Source organism: Idiotropiscis lumnitzeri, chromosome 18, assembly GCF_059441095.1.
Source record: "Idiotropiscis lumnitzeri isolate Australia: NSW breed Sydney's pygmy pipehorse chromosome 18, RoL_Ilum_1.0, whole genome shotgun sequence".
Lineage (NCBI taxonomy): Eukaryota > Metazoa > Chordata > Actinopteri > Syngnathiformes > Syngnathidae > Idiotropiscis > Idiotropiscis lumnitzeri.
The window spans coordinates 5325390-5343299 of record NC_142408.1 but is presented as its reverse complement, the minus strand read 5'-3'; the positions used below and the strand labels follow the sequence as shown (position 1 = coordinate 5343299).

The 17910-nt window shown below is 42.5% G+C and overlaps 1 protein-coding gene and 1 long non-coding RNA gene across 4 annotated transcripts in view; one reads left to right on the top strand and one right to left on the bottom strand.

The window, feature by feature from the left end:
• Positions 1–3874, bottom strand: part of LOC148319142 (uncharacterized) — a 15396-nt gene extending 11522 nt beyond the window's left edge. Inside the window, exon 1 of the long non-coding RNA XR_015839676.1 lies at positions 3764–3874. This is a non-coding gene — a long non-coding RNA (uncharacterized LOC148319142). The remainder of the gene's footprint in view (positions 1–3763) is intronic.
• Positions 1–17910, top strand: part of zbtb7c (zinc finger and BTB domain containing 7C) — a 21963-nt gene extending 4053 nt beyond the window's left edge. The window contains exons 1-4 of one of the 3 annotated variants that reach the window (XM_088280567.1): positions 410–544; positions 13545–14199; positions 14294–14964; positions 15877–17910. In XM_088280567.1, coding sequence (XP_088136693.1) covers positions 13555–14199; positions 14294–14964; positions 15877–16378 — 1818 coding nt within the window. In that variant the 5' untranslated portion in view covers positions 410–544; positions 13545–13554 and the 3' untranslated portion in view covers positions 16379–17910. Of the gene's footprint in view, positions 1–409; positions 545–7427; positions 7694–13544; positions 14200–14293; positions 14965–15876 lie in introns of those variants that run through there. The other 2 variants (XM_088280566.1, XM_088280568.1) reach the window with 2 other exon arrangements.

Genomic DNA, 17910 nt, shown 5'->3' with positions numbered 1-17910 from the left:
AGTTAAGAATGTTAACAAAACCACGATGTGACAGTAGCGGCCTGTTTGCTAATCATTCTCCATTCACCAATTCTCATTAATCATGATTATGTTTTATTTATTAATAATTTTAAATGATCAGTGTGCAATCATGAGTCATATCACTGTACCTTCTTGTTTGCTGTAACCAGCCTTTTTTTTTTTTTTTTTTCAAGACTTGGCGTGCGTGTGTGCGTGCGTGCGTGTGTGTGCGTGGTGTCACTCCCTTACCCCTGAGCACAGGTGGACTTGTAGTGGAAGGCTGCCAAATAGTTTTGGTTTAGAAGGAGGAGGCGGTGGAGGGAGGGCCCAGTTGGGTGTAGCACTTCTTTTTTGTTATGTTCTGTTTCTAAGATAACTGCTTTTTTTTTTTTTTTTACTCCTTCAGCGCTACCTTTTCTCTCTCACACACACACACACCCCTGAAATCTCCTCCTTTTTCACTCTTGACTTGAGCGAACGTCCGACTTCCTGACGAGCGCTGAGCAGAGGAAGTGAAATCAAAGAGTTCTCCATTTGGGGGAAGGTCAGTGTCTCTTTTAATGTTTTTGGAGTGTATCGTTTTGGTTTTGTATGTTGAGCAAAGTTTCCAATTTGTACGAAGGTGAGGGTTCTAATATTTGTGTGTGTGTTTGTGAGGCGTCATGCTGACTTAAATTGGGGCGCTCATTACGCAGGATACAACATCCAATCGCAGGCCTTTATACGTGTGTGTGCGTGTGTGTGTGTGTGTCCCATCATATTATTGATGACAGTAATACATGATGTAATCTTGTTACATGTCTCCTACGGGAAGTAAAGTTCAACCTCCCTATTTTTCTTCCTTTTTTTGCATTTCTGAGAAGACATTTTGTTATCGTCATCGATGATGTAATCCGCATGTGATCTGTGTCCAGTTGTCATTCCAAAAAAAAAAACATGTGACGTGTACAATGCAAAAATGACTGAATTTAACCTTAACGTACTTTGCTTGACAATGCGTTAGTTCACATGACTTAATTTCCTTTCTGTCACTTTGCCTTATTTTAACTTTAGTTGCTGTGGACTACTTTGCTTTGATTTGCGCCACTCGACTGAATATTATTTTGATTGAATTTATTCGAGCTGTTGCTTGACTTGACTTTTCTTTATTTGATTTTATTTGGTGTTACCTATGTGACTTTATTTGGCATTGTTTGATAAAATACAACAAAACATGATGTTTAAAATACAACTTTCCGATAAATATATTCAAAAATATTTAGAAAACGTACAAAAGAGATCACGCTGAAGTGCGGTTAATATTGATTACTCCGCTTTACCACTTAACAACTTTTGTTTGTTTTCATCAAGCAATCACTCTGCCTAATTTCCAACGATGTGCGTACGGTTTTGTAGCTTCTAAGCAAAGCAAATATCAGAAAGTACGATCGTGCGTCGCTGCAAACAACCGCGGTTCTAAACATTGGCATCTTTTTAGAGTCATTTGGCTCGCAAGATGACGTAGGTACCTAATGAAGTGACCATACTCACGAGAGGAAGAGCAGTGGAGGTTAACTGAGAACACCGTGCAGTAGACATAACCGCACCTACACACACACGCACACACACGTACTGTACCAATACTATGATGGACCTCAGTGGCATGATCCACGCTGGGCCTTTTGTCTTGGGCAAACATCCCCAGAGGCGTGTTGCATTCATGTTTGCACAATCTGCGTTGACAATAGTCCGCCACATGAGAACCACTCACTGCATGACATGTCATCCTGAGATAAAAATCATTCAAGTGTCTTACAGTAAATATGAATGGCTTGTTGTCATTTACAGTGGAAACACAAAAGACCTACTATTATGAAAAAAAAAAAAATATATACATATATATATATATTGTGAATTTTTTGGGATATATTTTAAAATTGAACGATTCATTTTAATTCAAGCCACTTGCATAAAAAATAATAAATAAATAAATCAAAAATGATTTTCCAATTCAAACGATTCTTTGTGACATCCATGATAGTGTACAAGCATGCACACTTGATTAAATCAAAGTGTTTTAGATGGTACGCTTTGGCAAAAGCCGACTGAATCTGGTTTAGGAATAAAAATGCAATTTTGTGTCAAATTTTTTTTCGACGTGCCGTTACGTTTGCAACGTTGTAACACCATTCACATGAAATTCAAATTCCTAAAACTCGTGGCCGGCCACTCATGAAAGCTCGTTGCACGACACATGACTGACTCTTTGGTCACGTCACTCAGTGGATCGCTCAGGAATTTTTCCCTGCACACGTGGAGTTGTAAATTTACAACTGAGACAAAAATCTTGATGTTAGACTCAGGAGATTTCTAGATCAGGTTCTGTTTCAGAACTGGAATACAGTAGAAAGATTAAATTGCCTGCCAATTCATATTTGACAGTTTTTGGAGAGTCTTGCACATGGCAATTTAACTTTCATTGGCCTGTGGGGCAGTTATGACTGAGCCCAGTGAACTCTCCCTAGCAACCAACACTATTATTTATTTCCTTATTTATTTGATTTTTTCCAGTCAAAGCTGATTTGTACATTATCTCCTTTAAGAGCCAATGTACTTTGCTGCTCAAAAATTTTTAATATATTGTTCGCTTTAAATGCCAAATTCCACTCATGATTTTTACTATTCCTCAATTCCTCCCATATTTTTAATTGCACACTTTACCGCACATGACTTTCTTCCGGCTTCTGATTTGACAAACGTGTCACACAGTGAAAATGCAATCTATAAATTGATTGAAAGTTCTTTTTGAGTGAAAAAGAAATCCTTTTTTTTACGATTGACTGCGTAAGAAGCGCCGCTATCCGGTAGTCAAAGTGTGTCTTCGCATGCCTCCATCGGCTATGTTAATGCGTGCATGTGCATGCGTGTCGGCCCTCCTCCACTCCTCCATGCAGGAGTGAAGTCCAGGTTGCCTGTGCGGAGTGGGGCTGGCTGGCTGACTAAGCCGATGAATAGAGGATATATGGGCGGAGGCTTGAAGAGGCTGTCGTGGGTGGGAGGCGCAGGCCAAAAAAAAAAAAAAAAAAAAGCTTGGATTTGTGTACACTTGCATTCCTCACCAAAAAACACAGCAGCTGACAGGGAGGCGAGCCCTCACGCACCCGGAGGTCAGCCAATTGAGACGTTTTTATCTCCTCTTCCTTGTCACGAGTCACCATTTCCCAAAACCATGCCGGGAATATTTGGTCTTTCAAGTAATATGCGGTTGACACATACATAGTGAAAAGTCGCACGGCCTGACGATCATTTCTCGCATCCTGTTGAAAGGAAGTGTCGCCGTCCAACAAGTACCCATTTGTCATTTGTGTCGTACTTGATTTTGGGGATTTGCTGAACTATACGTGCTCAAATATATTTTATGATATTTCACGGACCTTTTAAAAGACTAAATAATTTTTTAGGTAATTTATTGTGCACTTGATTGGGTTCCATAATTTTAAAAAAAGAATTTAATAAATGATAAATAATTGAATAATTTTGTTCAACAGCAAATTAAATCAATACATAGAAATAACTGTATTAATTTGACATTAATTAAGATTTTATTATAAATCATTGAGTACGACACATACTCCTCTGTATTTAATTTAAAAAAAAATTGATTTATAGCCAAGCTCGGTTGTCGCGTAGAAGAAGACAAAAAAGAAGGCGGCGCAAAAGCAAGCATGATTTCATAATGTTTTGTAGAAGAAAGCTGCGGCATGAAAAAAGTGGGTCCACCCACCTGATAGGAGAGAGAGTGAGCGTGTGTGTAGGATGGGCTCGCTCGGCCCGCTTATGCCACTCCATCGCCGCACGCCTTGATGATCCCACCTGGCCTCTTCCAGCCCGAATTAGCGCGTTAGCATTTCTAGCAGCACCTTAAAAGTGGGCATGTAACACGTCAGTGTCAAGAATCTGGTGCTGCCTCCAACAGGACCTCCGCCAAGGCCCAATGATGCTAAATTAGGCAAGGAACCATATTTGGTCACTTCAATTTGAATCAAAATGTGAAGAAATTAGTGCAGACAATGAAAAAAAAAAAGGTCATTTTATTTAATTTCACTTTATTTCCTGAAACTATAAATTTAAAGACTACAGATGAGTACCGGTATGACATTTAACTTAAGGAGTTACTTATGTATCTGTATTGATTTTATTTTACAGTATTGGTTTTATAAATCACATCATCAAAAATTAATAGCACATGTGAAAATAAATATATTTTGTGCTGATTTTATCATCATGAAGTTACTCAAATAAAGGCTTACCTTTATTCTAATTTCTTAAATTATCAATTTAATTAATATAGATGAGCCTTATGCTGTCACAAATTTGAATAAACTCATTAAACTACAATTGTATTTGGATTTATTTTTATTTTATGTTATATGAACTATTTCTTAAATTACATATTTTTATTACATTTTACTATTGATGATTATTAGAGGTTAATCAAACTCTTTTTTTCGAGTATAAAACAAAAAGTTATTGTTCAAAATAATACAAACAATATTTTTCCAAGATTCAGATTATACAATTCAACACATTGTCGCTGTCAACGTCTAATTTATCAAGATTCTCACAACAATGCGCGGCTAATTGGTCAAAATCAACTTTGAGTCGGGCCACAACATATCGCTTCTCAAGTTTTGTGGCTGGAGAAGTAAATGTAAGCTAATTAGTTCATAACAAGATCATTTGAAAAAAAAAACATTTCGGCTTGGTCAGAGGCAATTAGTGGCTTCCACGCTGTTTAATTACGCCGGGGCTAAATGAGAGGGTGCTCAATTTCAACTTGCTGTTTTGTGGTTGCGTAGATTCCATGTAAACCTGCTTACAAATTAAAATTTCCTTGGTGGAGGTAATGAAAAGAGTCATCCCAATTGGTTAGCAATTTCCAGCGCCATTAATGGCACCAGTGGGTTTTTTTTTTTTTTAACAATTTACCTGTTGGATAGGGCGTGTGTGCGTGTGTGTGTGTGTGTGCGCCATGCGTGTATTTCGACCCAAAATAGTTGACCTCTACCTCACACCTTGTGCATGTGTGAGCACTGCAATGTGGTCTGCTCGAGTATGTGTGTGTGTGTTTGGTGACAGGCATGTGTCGGACTAGCCCTGCAGCCTGACTGCTTTTAATTAGGAGGTGCCATGGTGCCTCAGGGCTCTCCTACTGACACACGCACACACACACACACACACATACGGTACCGGAAGGCAGACGGAGGCTGTCCCACTACGACACAATCTAGTCCTCGTTAGCACTTATTCCACACACACACACCCCCACACCCCCACACACACACACACACACACCCCCACAGACGCGGCATTACAGTAAAAACAGAAAAAGCTCCAACACACCTTTTAGATGCTCACTGAGCTGAAGTCGTGTGATATCTGTTTAGCTCTGGTTGAAAGTCATCCAAGCTGGGCCTTTTTTATGAGGCAAAAAGTTCCACTTCCTCCTCTATGGTCGTCATCACTTCGATCGACTGTCATCATTGGTAGCTGAAGGAAAATTACAAAAAAAAAAAGATATATAAATGCAAAACTAATTGCACAGCAAGTCGAGGTAATGCAAAATTTGCGGAGATCTTGTATTAGCATGTGATAACCTAACCACTTCCTGTTCTATGGTTTTCATCACATTCATCAATTTGTGAAAACACAAGTAACTCAAGCAAGATGTTTTTTTTTTTGTTTTTTTTTTACATTTCCTGAAAAGTAATCATGCAATGATTCCCTCTGACTTATTTCTTCTTGTGCAGCACAGTAGTCATGTGACCTTAACGGGGCGAGCCAGGTGTTTGAGGTCAAGGCTGCAAACGGGAAATGAGCGGCCATGTCTCACGACATCCAGTCCACGACTTTATCGTCTGGGCCGTCGCGAGCGCCTCAGCTCGTAATTACGATGGTGGCCGTCCGTCATTTAAGTCTCCTTTTGCAGCATCCTGATTGGTCTTGCCAGAAGTGAGCGTGTCCAGCGTCAAAGTGACATACAGGTCGATGGCGCCGTTCAACCCCCATAAGACGGCGCTCCACGCAGGTGCCACTTAGGGCGCGAGAATAGCCGGGCCGTCTTGTGTTGTTTTTCTGGCCGTCTGGCTGGCCTGCTAGCAGTTAGTGGCTAACCCTTCGTTTATATATACCGGATGCCAGTGTGAGCCGGCCGCAGCAGTGTCACTCAACAGGAGCGTGGGGCTCTGCCGCCGAGGGGAAGTGGGCTCGTCGTCTTTGTCTTTTTTTTTTGTGGGCCAGCTGGACCACGGTCACACTGTGTCACTGCTGTTGGACACAAAGAAATATCTCAGGCGTGTTCACACTTGACAGTTTTGTTTCAGATAAAACACACTCTGCTGCCATAACACCGATCGTGTGCTTTATTTCATCAAATGTCAAAGGTACCATCTTGCCCTAAATCTTTTGGAGCAAACTCCTAAGACTAATGCGCGTGAATAGAACGCAAAGAGAATTTGAGGGGGGGGGGGTTGACCTCCCTTTTAAATACGCAACATGTAAGCATTTGCGCCGTTGGGTGGTGTTGTTCAATCATGCCTCACTTGCATTAGCGACAGCGCTGTAAGAGCGCACGCCGTAAACTGCAGCAGACTCACTGGGGTCCGTGCAGGTGGAGAGCGCCTCGCAACCACAATCATGCGTCCGTGGGTGACCACTCTCGATTCCTTCCAACAATTGGGCCGCGCAGTCAGCGGGCAGCTATGGAAATATTTTGAAGATAATGATTAGAATTTGTTCAATGAATTGGTTTCTACAAGGATTGTAGCATTCAAAACTCAACAATTTTGCTCCCACCTCAGCCGAGCCACGACCACAACATTTTCTATGCATGAATATATGTTCAGTCATGCTCGAAATAGAGATAAAAGAATGATGACAAAAAAAAAATGCCATGGATCTCGTGTAACATTATCATAAATAAAAAATAAAAAAATTCAACAAAGTAGTTTTAAATTACAGTCGAGTTTCCGTCTCGATGCTGTCAGACATCCCAGCAGAAAAGGCAAAATAGTTTTCCCAAATCACTCTCGCCTTCTCTTTTTTTTCCCCCCCTTTCGGCCGCTTCCCTCCATCTCCCGAAACAACCCCTCGGAGTTCTTTTGCCCCCGGTCCCCTCGAACATGACTAAAAATTCATTTTTGTCTGACCTAAATCAGAGGGTGTCTGCGCCATGGGGCTTATTACACGGTGCACATGCACTTGTGTTGTGGAGGAGGACGGGGTATTATTATCTTGCAGCTACCCACCCTGCTATAAAAACTAGCGGTGCGACATCTCCGCAGCGCAGTGCTGCTGCTCGGCCCTCCCCTCCCTTTCCTCTCCCCAGCGCTCCTTTCACACACACGCTCACGCACACAAACGCACACACACACGCGCGCACACACGCAACCTGAGTTCCCGGCTCGCCTTCACACACTCTTAACACACTCACTTGCAGACCCGACAACCTGAGCTAAACGGCGGTTGAGCTTTTGGATTCTCCTGACTGGCTTATTATTATTTTTTTTTTGGGGTTGCATATTTTTATGAATGGGAGCTTGATTGATTCAATGACTGATTGATTGACAGTCAAAAAAAGGGGGGAAATGCTGAGAGGTCACGCAAGGGCCACCACAAGTTCACACTAGTCGGGACTGGATCAAAGATAACTGAGGTAAGTGACGCAGCGCAAAAACTTTGTCTTGTGTCTGTGTGTTTTTTTTTTGCCGGGATGTTTGTGCGATAGTTGGCGTGAGCAAGCGTGTTGAAGAGCACACGTGTGAGGTGCGCATTTGTTCTCAGTGAAGTCCATGCCGCCTCGATGGGGGGGGGGGGGGTGAAGATGTCGTGAGTTGGGTTTGATTTTTATATATATATAAAAATATAATCATATTTTATTATTTGCGTTTCTAATTTTTTTAAATATTTTTTTTTAGAATTATTTAATTTGTTATTATTGTTGCTTTTCCGTCACCAATGTTGGAAAGCATTTCAGCTTCATGTTACATCAACACTATGCTTGATTATCTTTCAAATGAGAGTGAAATACTCAAAAGGACTGAAAGCGGCATTCTGACTCTGTCACAAGCCCCCCCCCAAAAAAAATAATTTTTTGACATAAACAAATCGATTTGAAAATATTGTGTTTAATTAGTGTTTGATTGTCGGGGATTTAATGGAGTGAAGCTCCACTCCAATGAAACGGTAGTCGTAGTAAAGCGTAAACTGCTACTTTTCCACGTCACCGTGCTGTGATTGACAGCAATTTGTACACAACTGGAGTCTCCGGTGTGCATCGACAACACCCACAGCAACCCGAATGTTCTTTTAATAAGGTGGGGCGACAAAACACGTTTGTTTGGCCTCTTGCCGTCAACTTTTGCCTCGTAATGAATGATTTCCTGCACTAGCCTGACAGCGTTTTAGGCGTTTAAGCCAAAACGAGCGTCTTGCTTGTGACACGGGCGGATGATTTGCGGGGCCTGGCTGCCCAGTGTCAGGACCTTATGGTGGTGATGACGAGGGAGTGGAGGTGGAGGTGACACACTGGCGGACGTGAGGTTGGGGGGGTCACTTTATAATGTAAGTTGGAAAGACTCGCTCTCTATGGAGGGTTGCATTTGGGGCAAGTAAGGCGGTTGCCCCACCAAAGCCAAAACGTTTTTCAAAATAGTCAAGCGATAGCGAGATTTGAATCGAACGTGGCTGAATTAGCATCTGAGTTCGAGCTGAACCCCCCCCGAGTCCTTTTTCTGCTGTGTCCAGTTGAGCCCCCGTAAGTTGCCTTGGAAACAGCATCGTAAGCGTGGCTGGGGTACAATCGATTTATTTGTGAATTGGCCTCTGAGAAAATTGAAACAATAAAAATTAAAAAATATTTTCAAAAATGGGCAAAGGGGGCAGCAATGATTGTGCTCCGTGACTTCTGCCAAGGAAGCAGCATTGTCAGTACAGTATGACGGGGAAAATTATTTGCAAGGAATGAATGCAAAAATAAACAAATGAATAAATAAAGCAAGAAATAAACAATAGCAAAATGTAATAACGAATAAATCTATTCAGCCATAGACCCAATGAATTGCGACTAGCAACAAGTGGCTCAAAACGTTAGCGAGCAACTAGATTTGGCTGGCTACTAGCGTGGCGACACCTGTTGCATAGATGCTATTTAGTCAGTCATCATCGCCTTCATGGCAGCGACGAACAGGCTACAATTCTGACGTATATCGTTGACATGAAGCGATCATGAGGAAACACAGAGAAGTAGCGAGAAATGCTAACGGCTAAGCTAACCTAAGCGGAATCAGAATTAAGTGCCTGCGTGATTGAGTAAACGTTTCAAAGAAGTGCGGCGGGAACTGCATTAGAGGGGAGAGCATCCAACTTTGAGGAGGAATAGAGCAGGAAAATTCATAAGTGTCTGGACTTTGGAGAGAAAACAGAACCGGAAAATGGAAACAAATTAAGTTTCCTTACGACCAGGAGGAGTGGCCTATAAGGTTTAAAGTATATTAACAGCTTGAATTTAAGACATAAAAACAAGATTGATTGATGAAAAAAGAAAAAACAATTGTTGATTGATTGTAATTTGTCCAATATTTATATTTATATTTTTATTTATATTTAATAAAACTATGCTTGTTGTTGATTTTTTTTTTTTTTAATTGGGCAATTATAAATTATTACTATTAACTCTTACATGCAACGGGAGGCCACAAACAAGGCCACAAGCGTAATGTAACTGGTCAGAAAAAAGATTCCAAACATTTCTGTGATTCTACATTCAAATATGTATTTCATATTTAATCAAGAGAAGTACTTGAATGCTTTTAATATTGTAATAACTTTTTGCAACTTCCTGCCCAGTTCATAAATTGTTTGAATGAAATTTATGATTCAGCCCAAAGAATTCTTGGCTCGTCGCAAGAAACATGAGGCATCACGAGGAATGAAGAACACAAGCAAATGTATGCCTGCAGTACATTGTGATACACATTTTATATTTAATACAGGGTAGGGATTCAAAAAACTGACTTTGGCAGTAAGGATTGAGCTCCTCCCTTCACGTCAACATACTTCCTTGGCCCAAGACGGCCGTATCGTTACATTTGAAATGGCCTCGGACTGAGTACAAAAACAGGCAAAAAAAAAAATAATTCAACAAACCAAAAGATTCCAGTCGCCTCAATTTAACCTGTGCAGATAACAATGACCTGAACGACTGACATGAAAGCGAAAAAAAAAACCCATAATTTGACATCACGTAATTTACAGCAAGTTAATAATGACAGCCAATTATGCTAATTAGCTCATGATTTTTACACTGATTGATGGCGCGGTAATTATTGTGTCCTGTGAATTCTGCCTTTAGATGTCCCCAGGAAAGAGAAACGGCGTTCCAATGAGCATTTTATATTTAATACACAGCGGTGATTAAACAAGATGAGTCGCCGCCCTGGTGGCCAAACGCATAATAAGGGGTATTTGGCTGGAGAAACGTCGTTAACGGTGGGGAAGCCACGGCCACCGCGCCAACCCTCCCCACCCTCCAGTATGTCTATGTGGCACATCCTCCTTAGATCCTCTCCACGTTGTAATTAGGGGCTGGCCACTGCGAGGCGGAGCAGGCGTACAGTGAGAGCACGTGTACCAACGTTTAAGGATTGGGGGGGGGTGGCGGGGGGCTAGTGGGCAGCATGAGGATGGACTCGGAGCAAACAAAATGACAGAGACTTGCGCCTCCCAGTCGGGCTGGCTCGCTCTGTCTTTTTATTGTTTGCCTTGGCGGGGGCCTCGCAGGGAGGGGCCCCTCCTCTGCTGTTTGTGCAACCTGTTAGAGAACTTTTCACAGGACCTTTTACCCACGCTTTCACTTTTAATGGAGGCTGACACACACATGCTGCGGGACAAAGACAAGGGCTATGTTGTCTTTTCTGAGGCGGGCGAGCGTTTCATGTGCACCGAACCACGGTAGCACATGCCAGCATAACATGATCATAAATACGTATAATAATTATATAATAATATAATAAGATAATAAGAGGATTTTTTTGGGTGTGTAAATGAATTGAATTTTTTGGTATTTTTGGGGGTTAAATTATATATTGTGATTTTCTTTTTTTTTTATTCAAAATATTTTATTTTATTTATTTATTACCCTGACTACGTTTTAGTTATTTTCTAATAAAATGTAATTGTTTTTTTTTGTAGACTACTTATTATGTAGACCGAGATATGTATGTATTTTTAAAACAACTTTATTAAAGTCAGAAATGTATTTGATTTATTGATATTTTTTTTTTTACACAGTAATTTATTTGTGACTTTTGCTGATGTTTACTCGGATTTATTTACCTACTCATTATTTCAAACTATTTGCTATTTTTTTCTTTTCTTATTTTTAATATTATCAATTTCTATTATTTATATTACATTTTATTTTAGTTAAAAAAATATTTACTTTGTTTATTTAAATATATATTTTATATGGATTTTTTTCATTAGCTAGAGCAATTTTAGTTTTTGGTTTTTTTTCCCTGTATTTTATTTTTCCCTTTATATGGTTTGCGTCATGAGCGACACAAAATCATTTTCACTTTTCCATCACCTTTCTGCACTGATTGGTTGGAAGAACTCACACGGTTGTGTTTTCTTTTAGTTTTTCATACCAAATTCTCACAGCTTGTACATTCTGATCAGGGGCTCTAACGATGAAAATCAGACTCGTTCTAACTGTAATAGTGGTTAACATTTTTTGGAACTACTGAAATGTACACTGTCCCCAACTATATAAAGTGCTTGCTCCAAGTCTCAACGTACGTGTGGACAAGGTGTATCACGCGAGTTCACAGTTGCTGTAATCAATCTTTCACATCGTGTCTTGTCACTGGACAGTTGCTCTTTTGTCACACTTTTTCCCACGGGGTGTTTGCACAGGCCCGAAGGCTTGTATCCGGTTGGGCCACATCCTCTGTGGACCTGTTAAGAACTCGATCAACGGCGTCAACATAGTAACCGTTCCCTAGCAACAAGACAATAAACTAAGACGTAGGTGTGTGGCTGCAGGTGAATCCAGGGATTCTTGGATCATTTTTTTCCCCCCAGTGGGAAATAATCGAAGTAATCCGGTTGAGCGCAAAATTGTTGCAAAATCGTTTGAAGACAGAGGTGGCAAGCGAGCATTTAGTGACAGGATGCGAGTATCTCGACAACAATCTGACCTCTTTTGTGGTTCTCCCGTCGCTGTGCGCAAATCAAATGGGTCACCTTACTCTTTAAAGTCATTCAAATAATCAACTAAGAAACACGGATGGTGATGATTTGTCATTTTGTACAAAGACACGTTTTCTCAAGATGCGGGAATTTCAAGACAAGTGCACATGGCGGTTTGTGACTGACGTCTTATTTGATGGGTCGACTTTTATTATTATCGATCGATCCCAGGCCAATGCGACCATGTCGAAGTGTTCTTGAGGAAGATAGTGAACCCCCAGTTCCTCCTTATGCTGCGTCATCAGTCCGTAAATGAGGAAAGAGTGCGAAGTGCGTTGAGTACCCAAGGTGGAAAAAGCACGATACAAATGACATTCCATTTCCCATGTCAAAAGCATTTGTACGGACATGTTAGAGCGTGTTGAGGCTTTAGCGTACTGACCGCTGCGTCTTTCATTTCGAGTGTTGTCAAATACTGTAATCAGAAAGCCTCGAGTGTATTTTTACAAAATGGCGGTTGTTGAACATCATGTTAGTTTTGCTTCTTGTGAAATGATCATGGAGTTGTTCTCTCTTTTTAAATCACAATTGAAGTGCTAACAGGAAGTTGACAAAAGTTTATGCAGGAGACATATTAGGACTTTTTTTTTTTTACACAACAGTTAGATTTAGAAGTTTGAATTTTGCAAAAAGCTATTTAAAAAAATGTGAAGTTGTGCCGTAAAGGAATTTGATACGTTTGTATAATAATTACACACTACAGAATGCAATTTCAGCAGTATTGTGAAGCGTAGAGGGATTACTGGAGTTGCTAAAAACAGGCGCTAATTCTTACGAGAAGAGATTAAATACTGACATGCTAGCAGTGGTTTTGATTACAAATAGCAAAAAGTTCAGTTTTTCATCTTGCCTTGTATTCAGGTACATTAACAATGAATGCTAGGATGCTAGGATGCTAGCATTTGGTTTGATAACGTCAAGAAAGTACATTTTCCACCTTTGTGGAAAGTGAAATGCTAAAAACGCTAACAAGTCAACAGCTAGCATGCTAACATGTCAGTAAGCTATCAGGTCAATGGAAATGAGTTTTCATTTTCCCTTGAGAAATGCTACCTCAACTATTTATAATGGGAAATGAGAAAATACCAACATTAATATTTTATAATATTTTTTTACTAACCTATCGCAAGATAAATTGAGCAGAAAACAAGTTTTACAGCTTTCACGCATTCAGGTATCATTTTGAACGACAACGGATCATCTATCGCTCCACAATATAATAAGCTAATGTTGTTCTTTTGGTTCCTACCCAGAGAACGGAGGATGGTCCACCACAGAGAGGAAGACCGCATCGGAATCCCCTTCCCCAATCACAGCAGCGATGTCCTGTGCAGCCTCAACGAGCAGCGTCGCGATGGTCTCCTCTGTGACGTGGTCCTCATCGTGCGCGACCAGGAGTACCGAAGCCATCGCTCCGTGCTGGCCGCCTGCAGTCTCTACTTCAAGAAGCTCTTCACCGTGGTCAACTGCGAGGACCGGCACCATCACAACGCTGCCGCCCCCACGCCCTCCGTGGCCATCTACGAAATTGACTTTGTGGCCCCAGAGTCACTCACGGCCATCCTGGAGTTCGCCTACACCTCCACGCTGACGGTGACGGCGGCCAATGTCAGCGAGATCCTGAACGCAGCGCAGATGCTGGAGATTCCCTGTATCATTAACGTGTGTCTGGAGATCCTGGACAGCGGTGAGGGGCGAGGGGGTGGCTCGGAACGGAGGGAGGAAGAAGAAGTAGAGGAATACGAGGAGGAAGAGGAGGAGGAAGACAGGTCGAGGAACGATGATCAGGAGGACGATGACGACAGGTCGTCGGAGAGCAGGGGGGAGCCTCTTGGGATGGACGAGTCGCCACCGCCCAGCACCTCCACATACCAGGAGCGGTCGCCTGGCAGCATTTATGCAAAGCAGGTAGGCACCCACTGACATTTCCTCAAAAGCGAAGCTCACTATTGTTGCAACTTCAAACCAATTGCAAAGAGTTTTACATTTTGACTTGTTACAGGAGAATCTGGAGAACCGCACCCTGAAGGACTTCTCCATTGAGTCGCTCCTCCAAGATGGATTGTACCCCCGCATGTCTGCTCTGAACAGGAGGGCCAGCTTCTCCCCCCTCCTGCCCGGCTTCTACCCCTCCATGTGGGCCGCCGACTTCCCGGAATTTCCCAAGCACTTCCTGGAACCCGGCCTCCATCAGCACTCACGCACAGGCGAGGGCTCCCCAAGGGTCCCGACCACCTTCCCGACGTCTGACGCCCCCCCACCGGGGCCGCTCGATCTGGCAGTGAAGCGAGAGATCATCAAAGAGGAAATGAAAGAGGAAATGCTGCCCGGTCTGCTCCACGGCAACTTCCTGAAGGAGTTTGTCGGCTCGGGGCTGTGTGGCGCGATGGCCTCCAACGGCGCTGCGCCCCCGTCGGGTCACTCGATGGGCGTAGTCAAGGACGAGGCGGACTTCCGCTCATACCTGAGCTTCCTGAACTCAGCGTCTCATATTGGGGCACTCTTCCCTCCCTGGCAACTGGAGGAGGAGCGGAAGATGAAGCCCAAGTCTTCGCAGCAGTGCCCCATCTGTAACAAGATTATCCAGGGCGCCGGGAAGCTACCGCGGCACATGAGGACCCACACGGGGGAGAAACCCTACATGTGCACCATCTGCGAAGTGCGCTTCACCAGGTGAGTGGAGCACGACTCTTTTCACTTTTTAGACTGTACGTATGATTAGTCACCTTACCACCAAGTACAGCTCAAATTTGCTGAAGCGAGGTAAGAAAAGGATGGATGGCAATTCTAATCTGGCAACTAAACAGAACTGAATGGGTCCAGATTTCAGGTGGGTGAATGACTATTAACTCATTTAATACCATTGACGGCAAAATACGTCAAAGATCTTTTTTTTTTTTTTCAGAGTTAATAGGACAATTCGTAGTCAATCAATCAATGACCAGCACCAAGGCTGGTTCAATGAAAAAAAGATGGCCAAAAAGGCCGAAACCCGTTTTAATGACACAATTAATTGTGCACCAAACTGAAGAAAGTAATTGAACTAAATTTTCAAAGAGCAGGAAGTCTTTTTGGAAAATAAAGCAGCCATCTTTCATACGACACAGCAACCGAAGCGTCATCTCAAGACGAGATTTAAAAGGTGTGGAAACCCCTGTCTTCTAATTTATCTGCGGGTGATGCGGCAGCCACCCACGCCGAAGACACACTTTCCACCAGCAAAACCCAACCTGACATTCTACATACTCGTCATGATTGCACATCTCAACGCTTAAAATACATTTTCTGCTGCTTTAAAAGCAGCGTGAACGTGACGTCTAATTGTAATTAGATTGCCGGGTTAATTTTTTAATAGGGAACAATAAGACTGACAAATCAAAAGGGGTTTTTTTTTTGGAGACGTCTGAAAGGGGCTTCCGAGGCTACCTCAGATCCCAGGAACTGGCTGGCTCATCGCCAATCTGTGTTGAGTACTCTGTGACTTTGATGGTTAAATGATGCGGATTTACCGGTCCCCGATTTTTCGCTGGTACCTTTAAGGTGCTGCCATTTCTTATCTTGTTGTTGTTTCGTCCCGCTTGGCAGACAGGACAAGCTGAAAATTCACATGAGGAAGCACACAGGAGAGCGGCCGTACATGTGCCTGCATTGCAACTCCAAGTTCGTGCACAACTATGATCTGAAGAACCACCTACGTATCCACACTGGCGTGCGGCCGTACCAGTGCGAGCACTGCTACAAGAGTTTCACACGCTCCGACCACCTGCACCGCCACCTCAAAAGGCAGAGCTGCCGTGTCTCCCGCCCACGCCGGGGCCGCAAACCTGCCGCCTGGCGGTCTACGCCCACGGCCGGCTACCTGTGCCCGCCCAACACCGCCTCGACCGCAGGTGTATTGGACGGGAACGGATTTAAGTCGTACCGGAACGGCGAGGAGAAGGAAGCGGCAGAGCGGCAGCGAGGGGTTTTCGCCTTCGCCTTGGCAGGGGACGACACACTGGCCCGCTCGCCTTTTTACACGGCCGCCTCGGACCCCTGGACCGTCAGACTGGAGCGGGCCCCGCCCATCCCGGAGACTGCCACATGAACAGCGAGCGCACTAAAATACACAAAGAGAAATCAGTGAACTTCCTGACTTTTTCGTTTCTGATGTTCTGGCAAATTATTCATAAAAAACGCACCATTTTCATTCATGACACAATTGAGACGCCTTGTGAATGTTTACACGCTCTTCGGAAGTGGTTGATGTCACAGCAATTGCAATTAATGATAAGCAGCACACAGTATGTGTGTTTAGTACGTACGGCTTTGGCCTTCTTGTGTGGAGTTGGTAAGTTTTGCCTTAGATTGGGTGGGTTTGGGTATCACCTCGGTACTAAAGTCCAAAAATATAGATTTAAGGTTATTGAAGACTCTAAACAAGGGGTTGGCAAACTTCTTGATTGGCGGGCCACAATGGGTTCTAAAATTTGACAGAGGGGCCGGACCAAGAGCAGATGGATGGAAATACATTTCATTTGAAATGAAAGTGAACAAAGGCATTACAACAATAAAAAAACCCACAGTATTTAGAAAATAAAACATGAACAAGGTTTATTCAGTTCATTTTTTTCAAGCTTGGCGGGCCGGATTAAAACGTTTAACAAGCCCCATGTGGCCTCCAGGCCATAGTTTGGCCATGCCTGCTCCGAACAGTCCTTAGCATGAAAAAAAAAAGTCATTTTAAACACAGGCAAAATGCATGACACCCCGCAATTCATTATTATAATTTTTTTTTTATGTTGAGTATGCGGGGGTTCACTGTCGTAAGGAAACAATTTTAGAATTTCTCCGCCCAAAAATTTGGGTGATTTTTTTGGGGGGGGGGTTTATAATTAAACAGGGATGACTCAGGGTGAGGGCGCGGGCCGCCAGTGGTCCAGCCCTGTTACATAAAATGGATAGATTGACTGCAACATCCTCCTACATTCCAAAAAGATGAATGTTAGCTTCATGGAAGACTCAAAATAGTTCACAAGTGTAAATGTGAACGTTTGTTTGCCTCGAGTCGAAGGGCCCTGCAACTGGCTGGCAACGAGCAGGCTGTACTGCGGCTCCCACCGAAAGTCAGTTGGGATAGGTTTTAGCTCACTCGTGACCCTGGTGAGGATAAGAATTATAGAAAATGGATGGATGGATGTTTACAAAACCAAGCATTAAAAACAGAACTGTAACAGTTGTGACAGACCCTCAAAGGGAATATGCAGTGATATGTTCATCCAGTGTGTTTAGGAAATCAAAAGCTATTGGTGACAAAGATGAATGTATGATAATATTTATGTCTGAATTGGGACAAAGGGCAAAACTGCTAAACCCAACAAACGAGAACAAGCCTCCTTCCGCTGCACTATTGTATATAGCAAATTCAAGCAGGCGAGTAAAGCTTCCAAAGACTTGATGTTACATGAATGAGACACAAATCAATGTTTGGTGAATGAAACGGTTATGCGTCTCCATAAATAAGGACTTTTATCAATCACAATTGACTTGAAATGGGGAATAAATAAAAAAATACTATTTTTTTTTTTTTTTTTGGTGTGTGCTATTTATGCATATTTAAATGAATGAGCCTTGGCTATA